Here is a 24,246-nt window from a genome sequence, read left to right as displayed (position 1 = left end):
TGTTGCATGTAATGTCAAGCTCTGTCATGTTTATAACAACCTTATGTGGGTATTATGACGGGACATTCAAATCAAGTTCTCTTTTCTCAGGCTGACTGCTTTTGTTTTGAGATCCTTTGGCAAAGCAAAGTCTTTCATCTATATTGATCCGGTAAAAATTGAGCAAACCAAGACTTGGTTGGAAAGTCAACAAGGAGAACATGGCTGTTTCATTAGATTGGGGAAACTCTTTAACAACAGAATGAAGGTATTTATATTGATAATAAACTGATAGAAGATGGTAGATGTCGTTTTACGTCTCGTCAGACCAGCCATAAAGTTGGGAATGATGATTTCAACAGAATTGTATCAGGCTACAGTTTACACATGTTTTAGTATTTAGCATATTGTTTTGTAGGGTGGGGTGACAGATGAAGTCACACTGACGGCCTACATCACTGCTTCAATGCTGGAGCTCAACATGTCAGTGTCGGTACGTAGCATCTCCACATAACTATTGTTTCTCACTTCAACAACGTCCATTACAGGAAACTCATTTGGCCTCCTGTATGAAGTCCATTGTATACATTTTATGTCAACTGTCTTTTAGATATTCTAAAATGTAGTGAGTTCTGTGTTCAAATTGATCTGAAAGTAGCATATGGAATAGAAATAAGAATAGCTGTTACCATAAGCAGTCCTGAATGACAGTGTGCTGTTAACATAAAAAAGTACAGGCATAGTTGTAATATTGTAAACTGAAAAACTAAAAGTGCTCCAGCATGAATGTGTCTAGCCTGGTCCCAGATCTGTTTGTATTGCCTTGCCAGAACAAACAGATCTGGGACCAGGCTAACATGTCTCTTAATGTGCTGCTCTGTTATTTTGTGCTCCAGGATCCTGTTGTGTACCGCAGCTTGTCTTGCCTGAGGAACTCAACCAGTGATTTGTCCAACACTTACACTACTGCTCTGCTGGCATACACCTTTACCCTGGCAGGGGACATGGAGACCCGGGCCCAGCTTCTGCAGCACCTGGACACGATCGCATTACAAGAAGGTGAGACATATTCTGGTCCAAGATCTGTTTGTGGTGTCTTGCCTTGATTGAGCTTACCTGGGCAATGGAGCCAATGAAGTAATCAGAAAAGTGCAAACCCTCCTCCCATCTGCCACTCCAGGCAGTCTCAATTCAATGCCCAGAGTATTTCAAAGAACTCAGGTGTCTGTCATAAAATTCATTAGGGAGGTCAGAGAAGAACTTTGTATTCTGTTTAATGATGAATATATAATCTCTCTCTCTCTCTCTCTCTCTCTGTGTCTCTGTGTCTCTGTGTCTCTGTGTCTCTGTGTCTCTCTCTCTGTGTCTCTCTCTCTCTCTCTCTCTCTCTCTCTCTCTCTGTGTCTCTCTCTCTCTCTCTCTCTCTCTCTCTCTCTGTCTCTCTCTGTGTCTCTCTCTCTGTGTCTCTCTCTGTCTCTCTCTGTGTCTCTCTCTCTGTCTCTCTCTGTGTCTCTCTCTGTGTCTCTCTCTCTGTCTCTCTCTCTGTCTCTCTCTGTCTCTGTGTGTGTGTGTTCCTCATCCCTAAGGGGGTGTCCTGCACTGGACTCAGACCTCCTCAGAGACCTCAGCCTCCCTGGCGGTAGAAATCAGCTCCTATGTTCTGCTGGCTTCCCTCAGTGCCTCCCCTCTGTCTACCACTGACCTGGGCTATGCCTCCCGCATCGTCAGGTGGCTGGTGAGACAGCAGAACGCCTACGGAGGCTTCTCTTCCACACAGGTATATTTCCAAAACACCTCCGTTCTGAAGCGGCACCCTGTGCTGTGCACTAGTAGTGAGGCATTATTACCTTGACTTCACAACAGGCATGTATGTGCTTCTTGTCATGTCAAGCCTGGTGAGGATGACTTGCACTGAAATGGAGCCAAGAAATCATAATGGATGGAAATGGGAAATAGTCACTCTAGGAACTGACCAATGTAAAAATCTACCCTTTCTGTAAATGGGTGTTTTCATTCATTTTGAACATATTTGTCTGTGGTCTGTTGGTGTGTGTGTTTAGGACACAGTGGTGGCCCTCCAGGCCCTGGCTCTCTACTCCACCAGGGTGTACAGTAGAGAGGGTGCCAGCACAGTCACAGTACATTCTCCCAGTGGGGCACAGCACCTCTTCGAAGTGAACCAAAACAACAAGCTTCTCTACCAGGAGAGGGCGCTGCAGGACACAGAAGGGAAGTACAGCGTGGAAGTGAAGGGCAGTGCTTGTGCCTCAGTGCAGGTCAGTGAATACACTCCTCCCAATACTAACGTGCAAGATATGGATTTGTATATTACTGTGAATTTCAAACATTTAAGAAGCGTTGTCTGGCTTGATAGTTGGTTTATGAAACGTTTATTTTTTCCCTAAGTTTTAAATTGTATATTTCTAGACAGGTTGGTTTCCCTGACTTGTTCTTCCCTCTTTCCCAGGTGGCGCTCCACTACAACATCCCTACTCCTACTGACAGCACAACGCTCAGTATCCAGGTGAAGCCAGAGGTGGACTGCAACAGTAACTCTTTGAGACCCAGAGTCACGCTGAAACTCCAGTCTCAGTAAGAATGAATGACACATTTGCGTTCACAGAAGCATTCTTTCAATCAGTTTATTATTTGAATCAGGTCAATGATGACACTCCAGTGTTGTTTTGGAGCATGTCTTACAGAATGTATCTGACCCAATTGAATTGGTGTTATTATACCTATAGTGCCCTCTGTAATTATTGGGACAAAGAAACATTTTTTTTCTTCATTTGACTCTGTACTCCAAAAGTGTGGATTTGAAATAAAACAATGGCTATGAGGTTAAAGTGTGGCATTAACATCCATATTTGGTGAACCGTTTAGAAGTTACAGTGCGTTTTGTACATAGTCCCCCCATTTTAGGACAAATTCACGTATATGTTTTATTAATGTCGTAAAAAGTTAAGTACTTGGTCCCATTTTCACGCTACAAATTTGTTGGATGCATTTCCTTTTTGTTCCAGATTATTTTTTGCCCAATAGAAATGTATGGTAAATAATGTGTTGTGCCATTTTGGAGTCCATTTTTATTGTAAATAAGAATATAATATGTTTCTAAACGCTTCTATATTAATGTTGATGCTACCATGATTACAAATAATCATGAATGAATTGTGAATAATGATGAGTGAGAAAGTTACATACTCACAAACAGCATATCCCCAAGAGATGCTAACCTCTCACCATAACAATAACAGGGGATGTCAGATAAATAATCTGAAACACAACCAAAACAAACAGCAAATGCATCCAACTAATTTATAGAGTCACAAGCTTGATGTAGTCATTGTGTGCTCTGAATATGGGACCAAATACTTCACTTTTTACTACTTTAATACACATAAGTGAATTTTTCCCAATAGCCTACTTTGGTCCCCTAAAATGGGGAGGCTATGTACAAAAAGTGCTGTAATTTCAAAAGCTGAAAGTCTGCACTTAATCCTCATAGTCATTGTTTGATTTAAAGAAATGCTTCTCTGTCCCAATAATTACAGAGGGCACTGTATGTATGGGTCATTTCACTTCTAGTTTGTACATAGGCTTGGATCGGTAACAGTAAGAAAGCATATCAGGCAACCATGTCTTTTTATGGGTAAATAGTCAAAGTATCCATTCATTTGATTATCACAAGCACTTGTCAACATCAAACTTTGATATGACAGGCAACTCTTTGCTTTCACAGATATCATGGAAAGGAGCTGACCACAAATATGATTATAGTGGATTTGAAAATGCTGTCTGGGTTTGTCCCAGACCCAGAGTCTTTGGGGAGGGTGAGTTTTTGTCATAACATACGTTTGTTTATGGTGTTACCTGTTGTCACGCGGGACTAGGTGGGTGCAGGAATCCGACGCAGAGAGAGTTCCACTGAGGTTAAGCGCTTTACTCAGGCACAACAAAATAATAAGCCCAACAAATACAGGGCACACAACGAGACAACCCAAAAACCACAGCATGCCAAGTTAAAGAAAAGAAAATCCACCACTACCTAACATGCACACACGTAACATTAAGACAATCCACCACTACCTAACATGCACACACGTAACATTAAGACAATCCACCACTACCTAACATGCACACACGTAACATAAAGACAATCCACCACTACCTAACATGCACACACGTAACATAAAGACAATCCACCACTACCTAACATGCACACACGTAACATAAAGACAATCCACCACTACCTAAAATGCACACACGTAACATAAAGACAATCCACCACTACCTAACATGCACACACGTAACATTAAGACAATCCACCACTACCTAAAATACACACACGTAACATAAAGACAATCCACCACTACCTAAAATGCACACACGTAACATAAAGACAATCCACCACTACCTAACATGCACACACGTAACATAAAGACAATCCACCACTACCTAACATGCACACACGTAACATAAAGACAATCCACCACTACCTAACATGCACACACGTAACATAAAGACAATCCACCACTACCTAACATGCACACACGTAACATAAAGACAATCCACCACTACCTAAAATACACACACGTAACATAAAGACAATCCACCACTACCTAAAATACACACACGTAACATAAAGACAATCCACCACTACCTAACATGCACACACGTAACATAAAGACAATCCACCACTACCTAACATGCACACACGTAACATAAGACAATCCACCACTACCTAACATGCACACACGTAACATAAAGACAATCCACCACTACCTAACATGCACACACGTAACATAAAGACAATCCACCACTACCTAAAATGCACACACGTAACATAAAGACAATCCCGCACAAAACAAGGGCGGGTCTACCTACTAAATATAGGGAAGCTAATTAAACCAAACAACAGAAACACAGGTGAAACTAATAAGACAAAACAAACAGACAAACGAAAAAGGGATCGGTGGCTGCTAGTAGGACGGTGACGATGATCGCCGAGCACCGCCTGAACAGGCAGGGGAACCAACTTCGGCGGAAGTCGTGACACCTGTGACCTTTTTCTATGTATAGTAACTCTTGCCTCTTTCACCTGTGAATCTTTCTGAAACTGAACATTGTTGTCAATGCAATATGAATAACATGTATGGCTTGTCTTCACAGCTGAGGAGATCACTTTTTGTGGATCGTGTTGATGCTAAAGATGACCATGTGTTAATGTACTTGACAGAGGTGAGACCAAAACCAAATCGTCCATTCTATCAACTTTGCACAACTCTTAGGGCAACATATGCCCATTGTTTCTGTCAAAATTGCTTTGGTTGGGAATCATTGATGGAGAGCAATATTCAAATCTTGTCTCTGATTTTCACATTTTAGACCACTCAGGAACACGCTTAACACCTTTTGGTAAGCAATTCTGGTCTTTGGCATAAACATTTGTCTAATTGTCTCTCTGAACAACAGAACTCTATACCAGGGTTAGGTTTTCAGAAGATTGAGGGGGGTTTTCCTTTACCTGGGTTTTGGGCCTTTCATATTTCTTTTGATCCTGACAAACTCCCCAGTCCCTTCCAATGACAAGCATACTCATAACATGATGCTGCCACCACAATACTGGAGAATACAGAGAGTTTCTCTCTGTGTTGTATTGGATTTGACCCAAACCTGTAGTTTCTCATTTAGGCCACAACGTTAATGTCTTTGCCATGCTGTCTTGCAGTATTACTTAACTGCCTTAATTCAAACATAATGGATGATTTGGAGTGGATTTTTTAACACAAACTTTCTTTATTTCACTTTCTCATACAGGCCGGTAATGTGTCGTGAAAGCAATGTTGTTGATCCCTTTGTATTTTCTAGTATTGTGGTGGCAGCATCATGTTATGGTTATGCTTGTCACCGGCAGGGACCGGGTGTTTGTTAGGATCAAAATAAATATGAAAGTAGCAATGCCCAGGTAAAAAAGTTATAGGAATCTACAATCTACACACAATACCCCATAATGACAAAATATCACATTTACATAAGTATTCAGACCCTTTTGTCATTACTTTATTGAAGCACCTTTGGCAGCGATTACAGCCTCGAGTCTTCTTGGGTATGACTCTACAAGTTTGGCATACATGTATTTGGGGAGTTTAAATGAAAGGAGCAAAGCCCAGGTAAGAAGTTATAGGAAATCAACCCCCCCTCAGTTTTCTGAAAATCTTACCCTGGGTTGGAGTTTTATTTTTCTGCGGGACAATTACACAATTTGTAATGCCAAAGACACAACAGAATGTCTTTCCAGTAGGTGTTGTGTTCCTGAATGGTCAAGTCTCCATCCTGATTTAAATCTACATAAAAAAATCAGAGACAAGATTTGAATATTGCTGTCCATCAATAATTCCCAAACAAATTTACTGACCGTGAGACATTTTGACAAAAACAATGGATATGCAGTGCCTCCGGAAAGTTCTGTCGTAGCCAAAAGTTTTGAGAATGACACAAATATACATTTTCACAAAGTCTGCTGCCTCAGTTTGTATGATGACAATTTGCATATACTCCAGAATGATATGAAGAGTGATCAGATGTATTGCAATTAATTGCAAAGTCCCTCTTTGCCATGCAAATCAACTGAATCCCCAAAAATCATTTCCACTGCATTTCATCCCTGACACAAAAGGACCTGTTGACATCATGTCAGTGATTCTCTCGTTAACACAGGAGTGAGTGTTGACAAGGACAAGGCTGGAGATCACTCTGTCATGCTGATTCAGTTCCAATAACAGACTGGAAGCTTCAAAAGGAGGGTGGTGCTTGGAATCATTGTTCTTCCTCTGTCAATCATGGTTACCTGCAAGGAAATACGTGCCGTCATCATTGCTTTGCACAAAAAGGGCTTCACAGGCAAGGATATTGCTGCCAGTAAGATTGCACCTAAATCAACAATTTATCGGATCATCAAGAACTTCAAGGAGAGCGGTTCAATTGTTGTGAAGAAGGCTTTAGGGCGCCCAATAACGTCCAGCAAGCGCCAGGACGGTCTCCTAAAGTTGATTCAGCTGTGGGATGGGGGCACTACCAGTACAGAGCTTGCTCAGGAATGGCAGCAGGCAGGTGTGAGTGCATCTGAACGCACAGTGAGGCAAAGACTTTTGGAGGATGGCCTGGTTTCAAGAAGGGAAGCAAAGAAGCCACGTCTCTCCAGGAAAAACATCAGGGACAGACTGATATTCTGTAAAAGGTACAGGGATTGGACTGCTGAGGACTGGGGTAATTTTCTCTGATGAATCCCCTTTCCGATTGTTTGGGGCATCCAGAAAAATGCTTGTCCAGAGAAGACAAAAGTAAAGCATCCTGTGCCCATTCATGTGTGGGTTTGCTTCTCAGCCAAGGGAGTGGGCTCACTCACAATTTTGCCTAAGAACACAGCCATGAATAAAGAATGGTACCAACTCATCCTCCGAGAGCAACTTCTCCCAACCATCCAGGAATAGTTTGGTGACGAACAATGCCTTTTCCAGCATGATGGAGCACCTTGCCATAAGGCAAAAGTGATAACTAAGTGGCTCGGGTACAAAACATTGATATTTTGGGTCCATGGCCAGGAAACTCTCCAGACCTTAATCCCATTGAGATCTTGTGGTCAATCCTCAAGAGGCGGGTGGACAAACAAAACCCCACAAATTCTGACAAACTGCAAGCATTGATTATGCAAGAATGGGCTGCCATCAGTCAGGATGTGACCCATAAGTTAATTGACAGCATGCCAGGGCGGATTGCAGAGGTCTTGAAAAATAAGGGTCAACACTGCAAATATTGACTCTTTGATTCAACTTCATGTAATTGTCAATAAAAGCTTTTGATACTTATGAAATGCTTGTAATTATACTTCAGTATTCCATAGTAACATCTGACAAAAATATCTAAAGACACTGAAGCAGCAAACTTTGTGAAAATTAATATTTGTGTCATTCTCAAAACTTTTGGCCACGACCGTATTCAGACCCCTTGACTTTTTCCACATTTTGTTACGTTACAGCCTTATTAAAATGGGGGAAAAAAACTATCTACACACAATACCCCATAATAACAAAGCAAATAAATAAATAAATATCACATTTACATACGTTTTCAGACCCTTTATTCAGTACTTTGTTGAAGCACCTTTGGCAGGGATCACAGAATCAAGTCTTCTTGAGTTTGACTCTACAAGCTTGACATACATGTATTTGGGGAGTTTATCACATTCTGCTCTGCTGATCCACTCAAGTTCTGTCAGGTTGGATGGGGAGTGCTGCTGCACCTCTATTTTCAGGTCTCTCTGGAAATGTTCGATCGGGTTCAAGTCCATGCTCTGGTAGGGCCCCTCAAAGACATTCAGAGACTTGTCCCGAAGCCACTCCTGCATTGTCTTGGCTGTGTGCTCCGGGTCATTGTTCTGTTGGAAGGTGATCCTTCGCCCCACCCAGGTCCTGAGTGGTCTGAGGAAGGTTTTCATCAAAAATCTCTCTGTACTTTGCTTCGTTCATTTTTGCCTCGATCCAGACTAGTCTTTCAGTCCCTGTCACTAATAAACATCCCCACAGCATGATTGTGCCACCACCATGCTTCACCTTTGGGATGGTGCCAGGTTTGTGACGCTTGACATTCAGGCCAAACAGTTCAATCTTGGTTTCATCAGACCAGAGAATCTTGTTTCTTATGGTCTGAGAGGAGTGGCTTCTGTCTGGCCACTCTACCATCAAGGCCTGATTGGTGAAGTGCTGCAGAGGTGGTTGTCCTTCTGGAAGGTTCTCCCATCCCCACAGAGGAACTCCGGAGCTCTGTCAGAGTGACCATTGGGTTCTTGATCACCTCCCTGACCAAGGCCCTTCTTCCCAGATTGCTCGGTTTGGCTGGGAGGCCAGCTCTAGGAAGAGTCTTGGTGGTTCCAAACTTCTTACATTTAAGAATGATGGAGGCCACTGTGTTCTTGGAGACTTTCAATGCTGCAGAAATATTTTGGTACCCTTCCCCAGATCTGTGCCTCAACACAATCTTGTCTCGAAGCTCTGCAGACAATTCTTTCATCCTCTTGGCTTGGTTTTTGTTCTGACAATCATTGTTCTGACCTTATCTAGACAGGTGTGTGCCTTTCCAAATCATGTCCTGTTAATTGAATTTACCACAGGTGGACTCCAATCAAGTTGTAGAAACATCTCAAGGATGATCAATGGAAACAGGATGCACCTGAGCACCTTAAACTTGACCCCAAAAAACATCTGGGTCAGATGGTTTAGACCCTTTCTTCTTTAAAGTTGCTGCCTCTATCGTCACTAAGCCTATCTACACAATTTTTAACATGTCTCTCCTTTCTGGGAAGGTTCCAATTGCTTTTAAGGCAGCCACATGTAATCCTTTATTTAAAGGGAGAGATCAAGCTGATCCTAACTTTTATAGTCCTATTTCTATTTTGCCCTTTTCTAACAAAAGTTTTGGAAAAACTTGTCAATAATCAACTGACTGGCTTTCTTGATGTCTATAGCATTCTATCAGGTATGTAATCTGGTTTCCGCTGGCTAAGGAGTATTGGTGTCTCTGAGGGGTCTTTGGCCTGGTTTGCTAACTATCTCTCTCAAAGAGTGCAGTGTATAAAGTATGCTGTCTCAGCCACTGCCTGTTACCAAGGGAGTACCCCAAGGCTCAATCCTAGGCTCCACGCTATTCTCAATTTACATCAACAACATAGCTCAGGCAGCAGGAAGCTCTCTCATCCATTTCTATGCAGATGATACAGTCTTATACTCAGTTGGCCCCTCCCTGGATTTTGTGCTAAATGCTCTAAATGCTCTTAGTGTCCAACAAGCTTTCTCTGCCCTTAACCTTGTTCTGAACACCTCCAAAACAAAGGTCATGTGGTTTGGTAGGAATAATGCCCCTCTTCTATAAGGTGTTATTACTACCTCTGGGGGTTTAGAGATTGAGGTAGTCACCTCATACAAGTACTTGGGAGTATGGCTAGATGGTGCACTGTCCTTCTCTTAGCACATATCAATGCTGCAGGCTAAATGTAATCTAGACTTGGTTTCCTCTATTGTAATCGCTCCTCTTTCACCCCAGCTGCCAAACTAACCCTAATTCAGATGACCATCTTACCCATGCTAGATTATGGAGACATAATTTATAGATCGGAGGGTAAGGGTGCTTTTGAGAGGTTCCCAAAGTACACACATCCCTGTCTCATTTCTATTTTCAGTTCGCTGCAACTAGCGACTGGTAAGGGCTGCAACAAACACTCAAACTGGACAGTTTTATCTCAGTTTCTTCATTCTAAAGACTCAGTCATGGACACTCTAACTGACAGTTGTGGCTGCTTTGTGTGATGTATTGTTGTCTCTACCTTCTTGACCTTTGTGCTGTTGACTGTGCCCAATAATGTTTGTACCATGTTTTGTGCTGCTACCATGTTGTGTTGCTACCATGCTGTGTTGTCATGTGTTGCTGCCTTGCTATGTTGTTGTCTTATGTCTCTCTTTATGCAGTGTTGTGTTGTCTCTCTTGTTGTGATGTGTGTTTTGTCCTGTATTTATATTGTATTTACTTATTTATTTTTAATCCCAGGCCACCGTCACAGCAGGAGGCCTTTTGCCTTTTCGCAGGCTGTCATTGTAAATAAGAATGTGTTCTTAACTGACTTGCCTAGTTAAATAAAGGTTACATTAAATAAAAAATTAAATAAGTTGGGTGTTAAGTAGAATGTTACCGAAACTGAAACTTCTGCTTATATCATTTAAATAATTGTGACCCATATGTTTATTACATTTTTGTTTTATCTCCCAATAGTTACCATCACATTTTCCATTCAACCACACCCTGGACATCATACAGGAGCTCCCAGTACAGAATCTAAAGCCAGCGGTGGTCCAGATCTACGACTACTACCAGCCAAGTAGGTTTATATCTAACCCTCCCCAAAACATATGTTTCTCTCTTCTTACATTTGGTTAACTTGTGTTCATTTACTGAGACTTACCTGTTTAATTTTTTTTATTCAGGTGACCAGGCAGAGACAGAATATGTCTTCCCTTGCAAGTAGGGGTTACAAACTGGTGAGCTGCTTTAAATATGGAATTATTGATGTTGAATTATTAGATTTACTATACATGTATACTCTATACTTTTACTCTAAATTATTTTGTTTAACTGTGTTGATATTCCTTAATTCCTTTTACCTAAATGCTGGTCAGTTTGTTAAAGCATTCATTCCTTACATGTACTCTACTGTATGAATTGACTCCTTTGCAGATGTAAGAAGAAAATGACATTCACACAGAGGTCACACCGCAACCATTGAGACAGCTTTCTCTAAAGTAAAATATGTAACTGGAATTAAAGTTTTCAATTATAACCCTATTCTTGAGCATTTTTCCCAGAATGTTTTATCACATTGTGGCAAGCAATGAGTTCCAAGGTGCAGGCTCAGGAGACAAGGTGAATGTTGAAAGGCTTTATATAAGACAGTGGGTCTCATCCCGGGGTACTAGTACCCATGGGGGTACCTGGCCCATCCACAGGGGGTACTTGGGAAGACTCATGGGCAACGCAATATGTGAATGGGGTACAGTAAGCAAAAATGGTCTAGAACCACTGTAGTAATAAGTAGTAACAGAAGATCTACACGCAAGAAAGATTTATGAGCATGGTTTATGACCTAAATGTCAAAGGTCACAGACACGTACATCTACGTGTGTAAAGTAGGCCAGGTGGTTTAGACACTGCAGGGATTTTGTTCACTTAAGAATGTGGGAGTCGGGCACTAGAGAGCGTGCTATGGAGTAAACGTGCTTTGCTAGAGCTCCGCTCTATTTTGAAACAAATTAGTATTTATCTTAACCTCTCACGACCCATAACTTCAAACAAATATGACAAAGGGAAAAGGCACCAAAAAAGGGAGCGCTAAACAAGATCATTTGAATGAGAGACAACGAACCAATGTCAACGTCGCCAACCCACGAGGAGTTAGCTGAAGAGGCTAGCTTCCAAGAGTTCCCCACAGATCCTACTCAAAGTGACATACTGGCTGCCACAAACTCACTAAGCAAGAAGGTGGACACAAGGTTGGCTGATATCTCAAAGAGTATTGGGACTTTGGCCGAAACTGTGAAGGCAACTCAGAGAAGGGTGCATGAGGTTGAGCAGACAACAGTCGATCACGAGGCCAGGCTACAAGACATAGAGAAACAGTGCGCAACGTTCAAAAATGACGACAAAACCCTAAAAGCCCGACTGGAAATGCTCGAGTCGCATTCAAGACGCCAGAACATCCGAATATGTGGGATCCAGGTAGACACTGAGAAAGGGAAACCCACTGAATTTGTCTCGGAGCTGATACCGGCCCTGCTGGGGAGTGAACACTTCAAAACGGCCATCCTGATGCGACCGCGCACACAGATCTCAGGCAACGAAGCCGGCCAAGGGCGGGCCACCAAGGCCATTCATTGTACGGCTGCACTATACCCAGACCAGGGATCTCATCCTCAAGCTGGCAAGTCAAAAGTTCCCCTTAACTTCAACGGAGCCAGGATGTCTTTCTACCCAGATCTTACCTTGGAGGTGAGGAACCAACGGAAAGAGTATGATGAGGTACGCAACAAATGCAGAGCGGCCAACATCTGATATGGATTCCTCTTCCCAGCCCGGTTTAAGGTGACAGTCGAGGGATCAACACGTACGTAAAAGAGGCCGATCTGTTCTTGACAAGCAAGCTCCCTGGCTGAGGATACAGAACGGCTGTGTCAGCCAGCTAAATGACCAAATACAGGCCAGGAATGTGTTTGAATTTCCGGCCTATGTCTTTTCGGTTAGAAGATCAGAAATTGGGACTTATATGATAGGTGAGATGTTGTGGCTAATATAGAATTGTTTAGCATATCATGTTTTAGCACCACTCACCCCCTAACGTGAGAGTTAAGTGTTAAGTGTTATTTAATATTAGTTTATATGCGGAGCATCTATAGACGATGAGTTAGTTCAAGCTGTATGTCTAGACACCCTAAGGTTTGTGTGTTAGCCAAGGAGTGCTTCGTTTGGGGAAGTCACTCAGTAAAGGGACGGGAGGGGGGATGGGGTCTGTGTTTTATGTTCATGTTTATTAATACAGGTGGCATGACAAGCTCCCGCACGGCGGGACGTTTTTCTTCTGGGTTTTGTATGACAGCAACAATTTGCTCTAAAATAAGAAATGCCACATAGTGACAGAGCACAGAGTAGACCAGGTGGAATAAAGATAGTCAGCTGGAACTGTAATGGCTTAGGGCGTGTGGTGAAATGAGCTAAGGTTTTTTCTCATCTTAAATCACTGGGTGCTGACATAGTGTTTCTTCAAGGAACTCATATTAAACGCTCCGCTCAGGCCAAGCTACGAGTCGGCTGGATCGGTCAGGTGTCAGGGGTAGCAATCCTGATAAGGAAAAACATTCCTTTTGTTTACTCATCCTCGATTTCAGATCCTAATGGTCGGTATATTATTGTGGCTGGTACACTGAATTCAAAACCAGTAACCTTGGTCAATTTATATGGACCCAACTTCGATGATCCATTATTTTTTCAAAGGGTATTTAAGGACATACCAAATATCTCGGATACAAGTGTTATTGTTGGAGGGGACTTTAACTGTATGTTAGATCCTCTTTTAGATAAACAGCTATCAAGGTCACTTCAACAATCAAATGCCAGTGTCTGTCTAAATACATTGATGACAAACCTTAACATTGTCGATATTTGGAGACTGACGCACCCTACAGACAGGGATTATTCTTTATCTTCCTCAGTTCATAAATCATATTCCAGAATTGACTATTTTTTGTTGGACTCCAAACTAATTTCAGCAGCTGAGTCGGTTACCTATCACCCTATTCTAATTACGGACCACTCTCCTCTGTCCATGGTGCTAAAACTCGACAGGTTGGCGACCGGGGTGCTTAGACGCATACCTGTTGAAAGATGAGGCTTTGTGTCAGTATTTGAAGGAGCAGATTGCCTTTTTCCTCGGAACTAACGACACGGGGGATGTTGACGACTCCACCCTGTGGGAATCTCTAAAGGCTGTGATTAGAGGTTACATTATTTCTTAGAAATCAGAGAGGAAGAAACGCACCCAATACTAGGCTGAGAGAAATTGAAAGAGAGTTAGGGGAACAGGAGAACGTTTTTAGGACGAATTCCTCATATACAGTCCTTGAGAAGATCACCAAGTTAAAATATGAATACAATACCATCCTTTCGAAACGGGTGGGCTCTTTACTTGCTAGAACGCAACAAAGTTATTTTGAACTGGGTGACAAACCACTTAAAATATTAGCAAGACTGCTAAGGCATGTACAGGCATCTAGAGCTATTCACAAAATAAAAGACAAGAAGGGTAAAATAGTAACAGATCCGCAGGATATTAATAAATGCTTTGCACACTTTTAGTCAGAGCTATATCAATCAAAATGTGATGCTACTGATCCACAAACTATGGAACGCTTTCTCGCTGAATGTGAACTTCCTAAACTAGACAGGGGGGCAGCTTCTGCACTCGATGCAGGGATAACTTTAGAGGAAATAAACACAGCAATAGCACAATTTCCAAACAGCAAGGCCCCTGGGCCCGATGGATATGTAATAGACTGGCGCAGTACTTCTTATAGAATTCTATCTCCACTTATGTTGCGAATGTTTAAACAATCCAAAGAAAATGCCAAACTCCCGCAAACACTGTATGAGGCTACAATAGCACTGATCTTGAAAAAAGATACATATTCCATGGAGATGTCGTCTTATCGCCCCGTGTTGTTACTCCCCATAAAAAAACAAGGTGTTGACATAGATATTGGCAACCGATTGAAAACATATATTTCCGACATCATACATCCTGACCAGACAGGTTTTATCCTGGGCCGACATATATACTACAATTTGAGACGCCTTTTCAACGTAATGTATCACGATCATAAGGTTGAGGCAGTGGTAATAGCTCTTGATGCAGAGAAGGCGTTTGATCAGATTGAGTGGAAGTATATGATGTCGGTTCTGGAGCACTTCGGGTTTGCAAAGGAATTTATTAATTGGATAAGAATTATTAATGCACACCCAATGGCGTCCGTCGTAACCAATCAAGAAATGTCGCAGTCATTCCGCTTGTTCAAGGGGTGCCGACAGGGGTTCCCTATTTCGCCTGCTCTCTTCGCTATAGCCATGGAACCCCTTGCTACTCGCATTCGGGCATGTGCCGATATAGCTTCTGTTAAAATAAAGGACACACAGCACAAAATTTCCCTATATGCAGACGATGATCTTTTGTTTTTGTCCAAGCCTAAAACTTTTATTCCACCCTTACTTAACTTGATAAACACATTTGGCTTCTTCTCTGGCTACAAGATAAACTGGCAAAAAAGTGAGTTGATACCAATATCACGGCCTGTGGATATGTAATTTCTGCAATCTACCCCGTTTAGAACAGTGATGGACAAGCCTTGGCATTGTAGTGACAAGAGGCTTTAAAACAATTTTTTTACCCCGTTTTCTCCCCAATTTTGTGGTATCCAATTGTTTTTAGTAGCTACTATCTTGTCTCATCGCTACAACTCCTGTACGGGCTCGGGAGAGACGAAGGTTGAAAGTCATGCGTCCTCCGATACACAACCCAACCAAGCCGCACTGCTTCTTAACACAGCGCGCATCCAACCCGGAAGCCAGCCGCACCAATGTGTCGGAGGAAACACCGTGCACCTTGGTTAGCGCGCACTGCGCCCGGCCTGCCACAGGAGTCACTGGTGCGCGATGAGACAAGGACATCCCTACCGGCCAACCCCTCCCTAACCCGGCGCCGCTAGGCCAATTGTGGCCGGTTATACAGAGCCTGGGCGCAAACCCAGAGTCTCTGAAGGCACAGCTGGCGCTGCAGTACAGCGCCCTTAAACACTGCGCCATCCGCGAGGCCCCGACAAGAGACCTTGATCAGCTATTGAAAGCGAATTGGGACATGAAAATATATCAGCTTAAACAAAATATAGATTTTTGGAAAACTCTACCTATCTCCTTAGTTGGTCGTATAAACGCTATTAAAATGGTTGTCCTACCCAGGTTTCTTTACCTCTTCCAATGTCTACCCAATTTCATACCACAAAGCTATTTAAAGAAACTGGATTCATTAGTAACTCCATTTTTATGGGATAACAAGGCAGCCAGAATTTCAAAGAAGCATTTATGCAAGTACAAGATAGAAGGGGGCTTTGGCCTTCCTCACTTTAAACTGTATTATTAGGCTGCTAATCTGGACATTGTGTCTTTCTGACGAGACAGAATGATATGCCTTCATGGCTTTTGATTGAGCAGGCCTCCTGTCAACGTTCCTCACTCCCTGCACTTGTTAATAGCCCATCATATGTGAAAAAATCCACTTATGACTCAAACCCAGTCATTTGTCATACGCTTAGGATCTGGAAACAGATTAGGTATTTTCTTAACATACCCACTGTTTATATAGACAGCCCGATTTGCCTGAATCATGCTTTCCACCCTGCATTGGATGATGTGGTGTTTTCACAGTGGAGGGAGAAGGGGCTCACAACAATTGGTAATCTATACATAGATGGTCAGTTAGCTTCATTTCAACAATTACAGGGAAAGTTCAACATGCCAACAACACATTTTTTCAGATACCTCCAAATCAGGAATTTCGTAAGGACACATATCCCACAGTACGGCATGAAGCCAAATAGTCCTACATTAGATAGCTTGATCCTTGTCAAACCCCATTCAAAAGAGTCGGTCTCTAGACTGTATGATGTGCTACAGGCCCACATAGAGATATCCACAGACACCATTAAAAGGGCTTGGGAACAAGAACTTGGTTCAGAAATCTCAGATGAGGACTGGGTAGAAGCTCTCAGGAATATAAACCACAGTTCAGTGAATGCCAGACACAACCTTGTACAGTTTAAGGCGATACACAGGTTACATTACTCAAAAGTAAAACTTCATAAAATATTCCAGGACACCTCACCACTGTGTGAGAGGTGCAAGCAGGATGAGGGGACGTTGACCCACTTATTCTGGACATGTCCTAAGTTACATGCTTACTGGGCTCTCATTTTTGATTACTTATCTAGAGCCTTTGATAGAGTTCTAGCCCCAGACCCATTGACCTCTCTGTTTGGTACACTTGATGGGAATAACCAGGAAGGGAAAGCTGTCTCTCTTTGTACTCTATTAGCCAAAAGGCTCATATTGCAATTTTGGAAATTGGAGACTGTACCTACCTTTGAAATGTGGTTACGGGATTTAGGGAATGTAAGACATATGGAAAAGATTTGATACAATACCTCCAATAGAAGTCCAATGTTTTATAAAATATGGCAGTCGATACTGGCTAAATGGTCTAGGTCCGCTTCATAACTGGGTTGAAGATCTGCTGCTACTCTGCGCTGTACTCCACTCAATATTTATTTTGGGCTTTACTACACTGCTTGTAATGACTATATGCTGTCTTCTTATACATGTACCACCTAATAGGATTTAGTTTTATTTTGTGTATGTGTGAGTTAAGGTTTGTTTTGTCCTCTAAATTGGCCGTCCCATTCAACAGTACAACGAATGTCATTGTTTGTATTGCTGTCTTTTTTATTAGATTTTTTATTGGATAATAATAAACATATATATTTTTTTTTAAAGAATGTGGGAGTATTCTGATGTTGATGTACAGTATGTACGTACATATACGTTGTGTATATATGGACATATGCACGCTGGAGATATAGGAGCAGGTGCATGTGTTTGGTGAAAAGTATATTTGTTCACTCAAGAATGTGATTGTTGATGTATATACCAAACATTTGTATGTGAGTGAATGTGTCTATTTGTCTAGCACACACTCTGTTTAAATATGTGTATATAGGTTTGTGTAAGACGTTGTGTGTGTGGGTTTAAATATGGAAGCATGTATGTGTGTCTAAGATGCATGTATGGTAATATGTAATATGTCAGTGTGTGAGGTTTACTAAGAGGAACTGGGTCTGGGTGGGATAGCTCAGGGCTACAGTATGTGAGGAAAGAGTGAGTAAAGTCAACAGACTTGTGGCTTGTAGGGATAGCTCATGGCTTCCTTATAGCCAGGTTTGAGAGGGGGAGTCAAGATTCAAGACTGTGTCCATGACCAAGATTCAAGTAACTGGGGAAGTTAACTTAACTGGAAAAGTTACCGGTGTGAAGTTTGTCCCTAGAGAGTTGGAGAAACTTTTAAAGGTCTGGCTTTAATTAGTCTCTGTTCCAGGTCCATAAACAATATGTGGGGGTTTTCCTGACTTCAGCCCCACTGTCCAAACAAAGGGCAGCTTTGATTTTGTAGGCATGGTCGGACACATTTTGTTCACTGAGGAATGTGGGCATTTCCTTGTGATGATGAATGTACAGACAAGTGTATGTACCCGACAGGGGGGTAGTCCAAGATTCAATGAGTAAGATTAGTCCAAAACACTCAAACCACCTGGGAAAATGACTCTCGGCTTTACATTATATTTTAAAAAATGTGTCTGGGCATCAGCACCGATATCTCTCCCAAGTGTTATATCTAAGTCTATCTCTTCACTGGCATATCAGTAAAAGTCGAGTCCTGACATAAACAATGCAGATTCTCGTTTTAGACCCAATCAAATAAAATATCCTTGTCAGGAATAAATGTCTTATAAAGAGGCTGTCATGTTGGCATGAATTATTCAGGAGACAGGCACAGGAATGCGTAATAGGAGTTTTTATTAAGCCCCATATTACTGTGTGCAGTGCAAAGGCCAACATAGTAACAATAATGGACAGCGCCATGATGAACCAAGGGCACATATATACAAATATACCCCCCCCCCCAGATCTGCCCCCAGATTCAGTACTCCTGGTACATGAGTGGAGATGCACACTGCTCCACATAATCAGTCTGTGTGCCCGTGTGTGTAAGTAAGGGTTCGCTGTCCCCCTTGTCTGATTATGTAAGCCACAACGGTGGTATTGTCTGTTCTGAATAAAACATGACTTCCCTCCAGGAAGTTTATCTGAGTGGAACAGAGATGGGGTCCCCACACCCCATTGACCGTTTTGTCCTTGTGGGTCGCACCCCAACCGGAGAGAGACGCTTCAGTCATGACTACTTTTCTGGATAAAACAGTGCCCAGCTGGGAAGACACAACAGAAAGGTCAGGTGTCTCCAGGAGTGCAGTGCTACAGTGCAATCTATGGAGTGCAATCTGTACACAGTGATGTTTGTGACTTAATTGCTAGGCAATTCTGGAATGTTCTTATACGTTCCACTGAAAGGCGAGCTTTGAATGATACCGAATCTTTGGTTAAACCTAGGACAGAGATTGTCTGCGTAGGAATCACAACACACTTTACTGTGTTTATCCTGAAACCTAGAAATGTCAGGTGTTCCAAGAGTAGCTGACTGTGTTCTAAGACATCTTGTCTTGATTGAGCGCACAGTAGCCAGTCGTCTATGTATGTCATCAGCCGAATGGCCCTCTCTCTGAGTGGGGCTACGGCTGCCTTGGTACACTTTGTAAAAACCTGAGGTGACAGTCATTTTTTTAGATTAAGCCTTGAAAAGCGAATCTGAGAAATTTCCTGTGAGGTTATATTGAGATGTGAAAGTAAGCATCCTTGAGGTCGACGGATACGAACCAATCGTCTGGGCGCACAGAACATAGCAGAGCGGTGTGTGTGAACATTCTGAAGCACTTAGATCTGAGATCAGGCATATGCTGCCCCCCTTTTTTGGAATTAGGAAATATATATTTAATAGATTAAATCCACAGTGGCCTTGCTCAGGAGGAACAATTTTTAATGCCCTTTTCTCTATTAGCGATGTGATTTCCTCCCGCAGGACATGGCCTATCACCACAGAAGGAACTGTAGCTCTCTCTGGTGGCAGTATAAAGAGGCACACTGTTTGTTTTTGATTTTGTGAGAAACAGCATGCCTGGTTGAGCTAGTGTTAACACTTTTTATGTGAACTGACATTGTGGAGTGTTTGTGAAACAAGAGGGGGCCTTGAAGGAGCATCCACTTGAACATTGTCTCTTCTCCTCTTTGGGCTTTACTATTTGACCACCGATTTGGGCCCGGTACGCTGGACAGAACACTGAGGTGCCTGGGAACTTGCACCCTGGAACAAGCTCAGGATTGGTGGAGGAAATAGAACTGTGCATGGAGGGGGCCGTTCTCGCCTCTCTAGCGATGGGGACACCTTTAGGCCATCTGCTTCTTCTTCACTACCCCCTGGATGGGGTTAGAGGCCATCTGGCTCCTTGGTGCCATGGGTGGGAAGGTAGGCTTCTTAGACCAGGGGCCCTTAGGGTCCAAGGCTCTCTGCTGCCCTGGGCTCGCAGCCTGAGGGCTGGGCGTCTGGGGATCTTAAAGGTTGAGGGGGTCGACCTGCTGCAGCCTGGGCGAAGGTGCGGTGAGGCACAGGGGAGGCACTGGTCTTCCTGAGCAGACAGAGCTGGAGGGCTTCACCCTCCCTCTTTTATCCTCTCACAGTTTCTGCATCATCTCGACAGTGGGACCGAAAAGGCCTTTATGGTCTACTGGAGCAACCAGGATCTTCAGCTTCTCACTATCAGACACCATGGATAGATTGAGCCAGCGCACCCTCTCCTGGAATGTAATGAGCCTCCTCACCCTTCCTGACACCTGAATGGCGGCATTAAGCAGATGCAGGTTGAGGTTTGTGGCAATGTAGATATTGTCCCATAAACCCAGCACCGGTGTGACTGCTTTCTCCTCCTGTAGATCAGCTTGGTATGCTGAGAGAATTGAGGTGGTGCTGAGAGCCATCACGACTGTGGTGACAGCCTGTAGACCTTCTCTTTCACGGAGGACTGGAAGTGTTTGTACTTGGTTGGTAAGGTGGGGCTAGTCGAAGTCATGGAGTACTTCTGGCTGGGGTGTAGATGGAAAGCCACAAAGTGTTCGATGGGTGGCATTTGGGCAAGCACAATCCCTTCCATGTCAACACAGTCCAACAACGACCCAACTTGAACAGGGTTCTTGGAGAAAGGTGTACTCCAGGTATGGGTAACCTCCTGCAGCCATTCTGGGAAGACTGGTAGTAATTGCCTGGCCGCCCATTTGGATTTGAGTAGCCTCTTACCCTCATATCGGGACAAGTTGGTCTTTGGTACTGCATTGGGCCAGAGAATCACTAGTCTTCATTTACGTCAGATGATTCTGAAAGGAGGCTGTCGGAAAACCCTATGGAGTCGTTGCCGTCTCCAATCAGGAAGCCTGGCAGGGAGGTTGCCGGGTCGTTGCTGGAGTCAACGGGGCAATGGCATTGAGCTGGTCACCCCAGCTAGCGCTAACAGTCAGTCCAGTACTCCTCAAGGGGATATCCATGGCCTTTGATGAGCCATTGGGGATGCCAGCCCCCATGTTAGGGTCTTGTTGACGCAGGCTAGCTTGGCGTGCTAGCCTGCAATGGGGGCACAGTGTGGACAAAAGGCAGGGGAGGCTAACGCTTCTTGGGCATGTTGCAGCCCAAGGCAAGCGGAGCACACTGAGTCAGTGTCCTTGGCCAATACCCTGTTTCCACAGGAGCAGATTCGTGCCGGAAAATTAGCTAAAATAACAATGAGATTGTTTTTAAAAAAAAGCCTTTGTATAGACTTTGCTGTACTTTGTGTAACAGGGTTATATTGGTGATTCCCCTTGCCACTTTATTGTTAAGCCAATGGGTTTTTGGTTTGAGTTGTGTCTTGCCTTCACCTACTCAATATCGCATCTTATTGGCTGGTTTGCGTAGCTTGCTTACGAGGGGGGATGTTCCAGTTAGAATCGTCCCAGTGAACAAGCACCAAACCAGCGGTAAATTTTTGGTTGCAAAGCACTGTACGTCAAAAGTGATTTTTATACTCCCAAGTGATGATTTAAATGTACAATTGATATCAATTTGTTTGTAAATGTTATTCGAACATCACACATAAGATGCAGCGTTTTTTGGAGAATATTTGTTGTGCATTTTGTTGTACAGAATTCCCGCCAGTACTAGCTAGCAACTTACTGTGTCTGGTGGGGGGGTTCATATATTTTGTACAGTGCGTGAGTGCAGAGTTGGATGGTGAGCCGTGCATTGCATAACGTGCAATTTTGTGCTGTTCCTATCAGGTACATTGTTAAAGATATTATATTGTATATTGTAATTGTATTATTTTGGTAACTAGTCCCAGTGAACAAGCACCAAACCAGCGTGCGTGAGTGCAGAGTTGGATGGTGAGCCGTACATTGCATGACCTGCAAATTTGTGCTGTTCCTATCAGAATAAATCTCCATGACTGGTGCTACACGTTGGAGTTCCGTGTCGATAACTGATTGTACACAACGCAAGCAGAGCACTGTTACATTTGCAAAACCAAATATGACATTTTCAAGTACAAGGAAAAAATGTGCATGTACATGATCTACAACAAATCTACAGGTATCTTAACACAGCTTCCGGGTATAAGAGCAATACCAAAATAATTGTAAAGCAGTCTCCGGTTGTTCATTACAGAAGGTACAAGAAACATCAATGTATTTTTTTGTAACTTTTCAAGATAATGTTTGGTAATTGTGGCTTAATTTTGTATGAAAAGTATTCCATCTTATTAGTTAAAAGAAACTTATGAGAACGAGACCAAACATTTTTCCAATTAATATTTCTGATAAGGCCATTCCAGAAACACATGACATGACACATGACACATGGCACAGAAACAAAATCACATTGGAATAAGGGACGTATTTTCCTATTGTTGTTAAAAACGGAAATATATATTGCCTATATATTGCCTACTGGTGAGTCAGTTGGATCAACTGTCTGCATCCTTAAAAAGTATAAAAACTATAGAGGTGATTGCATCAAAAACAACAACATTATCCTTTGTAGTTATTGGTATTTTTTTTACCCCTTTTTTCTCCCCAATTTCATGGTATCCAATTGCTGGTAGTTACTGTCTTGTCTCATCGCTACAACGGGAGTATGGGCTCGGGAGAGACGAAGGTTGAGAGCCATGCGTCCTCTGAAACACAACCCAACCAGGCCGCACTGCTTCTTAACACAGCGTGCATCCAACCCGGAAGCCAGACGCACCAATGTGTCGGAGGAAACACCGTACACCTTGTGACCCGGCCTGCCACAGGAGCCGCTAGTGCGCGATGAGACAAGGATATCCCGGACAAACCTTCCCTAGCCCGGATGACGCTAGTCCAATTGTGCGTCGCCCCATGGACCTCCCGGTCGCGACCGGCTGCGACAGAGCCTGGGCTCGAACCCAGTGTCTCTGGTGGCACAGCTGGCACTGCGATGCAGTGCCTTAGACCACTGCACCACCCGGGAGGCTAATTATTGGTATTTTATGAAAAGCAAAACATTTAGCATAATTAAATAAAATACCTTCATCATTGATCAGTTGACTCACCAATAGAAGATTGTTTTCAACCCAAGACCAGATTCTTTAGAGAAAGAGTTAATCTCATTAGACACAATTGGTGGTGTTATCTGCTAACTTACTAATAATGATCTTCCTGTCTGCAATAGAAATACCCTTTAAAATATTTGTCTTAATATGAGAAGTAAGAAGCTGTGTGGCTAATTGGAAAAAATAAGGTGAAATTGGACTCCCTTGTCTGACACCCCACATTAATTCAAACCTTGGAGAGGTACATGCTTTCAATTTGATGGAGCTATTACTATTTGTATACAGAGTTTAATAGCTTTACAAAATACATCTCCAAAGCCACATTTTGAATGGGCATGAAAACAAAGCCATGTTTTACTGTAACAAAGGCTTTATAAAATTCCAAATGGAGCATAAAACTAATCAGAGTCCAAATCTGAGTAATCTATGATATCTAATACCAGTCTGACATTATTCAAGATGTGTCTATTTCTCATCAACCCTGACTTGGACTAATCTATAATGGCATCCAAAAAAGTGATTCATCGTTTAGCAAGGACAGGTGCTATTAGCTCATAATCGTTATTTAGGAATTTGAGTAACTAAACCTTATGTTAAAGTGGAAGGGAGTGCTTCATTGGCTACACTTTTAAAGTACACTTCCAATAGAAAGGGAGCCAATTCTTTGGTAAATAAACTTTGTAGAATTCTGCAGTAAAACAATCAAACCCAGGGCATTTGTTAATTTTAAGGTGATTGATAGCCACTACAATTTCCTCTAAGAAGATGGGATTATCACATAATTTGTGATTTGAAGAATCATTGG

The 24,246-nt window shown here is 42.7% G+C and overlaps 1 protein-coding gene across 1 annotated transcript in view; it reads left to right on the top strand.

The window, feature by feature from the left end:
* Positions 1 to 11,365, top strand: part of LOC112265393 (alpha-2-macroglobulin) — a 37,338-nt gene extending 25,973 nt beyond the window's left edge. The window contains exons 26-36 of the mRNA XM_024442642.2: positions 91 to 247; positions 398 to 472; positions 876 to 1,038; positions 1,566 to 1,756; positions 2,040 to 2,255; positions 2,447 to 2,571; positions 3,722 to 3,812; positions 5,152 to 5,220; positions 10,801 to 10,906; positions 11,013 to 11,066; positions 11,263 to 11,365. Of these exons, the coding sequence (XP_024298410.2) occupies positions 91 to 247; positions 398 to 472; positions 876 to 1,038; positions 1,566 to 1,756; positions 2,040 to 2,255; positions 2,447 to 2,571; positions 3,722 to 3,812; positions 5,152 to 5,220; positions 10,801 to 10,906; positions 11,013 to 11,053 (1,234 nt within the window). The 3' untranslated portion in view covers positions 11,054 to 11,066; positions 11,263 to 11,365. The remainder of the gene's footprint in view (positions 1 to 90; positions 248 to 397; positions 473 to 875; positions 1,039 to 1,565; positions 1,757 to 2,039; positions 2,256 to 2,446; positions 2,572 to 3,721; positions 3,813 to 5,151; positions 5,221 to 10,800; positions 10,907 to 11,012; positions 11,067 to 11,262) is intronic.
* The last annotated feature ends 12,881 nt before the right edge of the window (positions 11,366 to 24,246 follow it).

Source organism: Oncorhynchus tshawytscha, linkage group LG13 (assembly GCF_018296145.1).
Source record: "Oncorhynchus tshawytscha isolate Ot180627B linkage group LG13, Otsh_v2.0, whole genome shotgun sequence".
In the NCBI taxonomy this organism is placed as follows: Eukaryota; Metazoa; Chordata; class Actinopteri; order Salmoniformes; family Salmonidae; genus Oncorhynchus; species Oncorhynchus tshawytscha.
The sequence above is the reverse complement of the archived record's forward strand: the minus strand, read 5'-3'. Positions and strand labels throughout refer to the sequence as shown.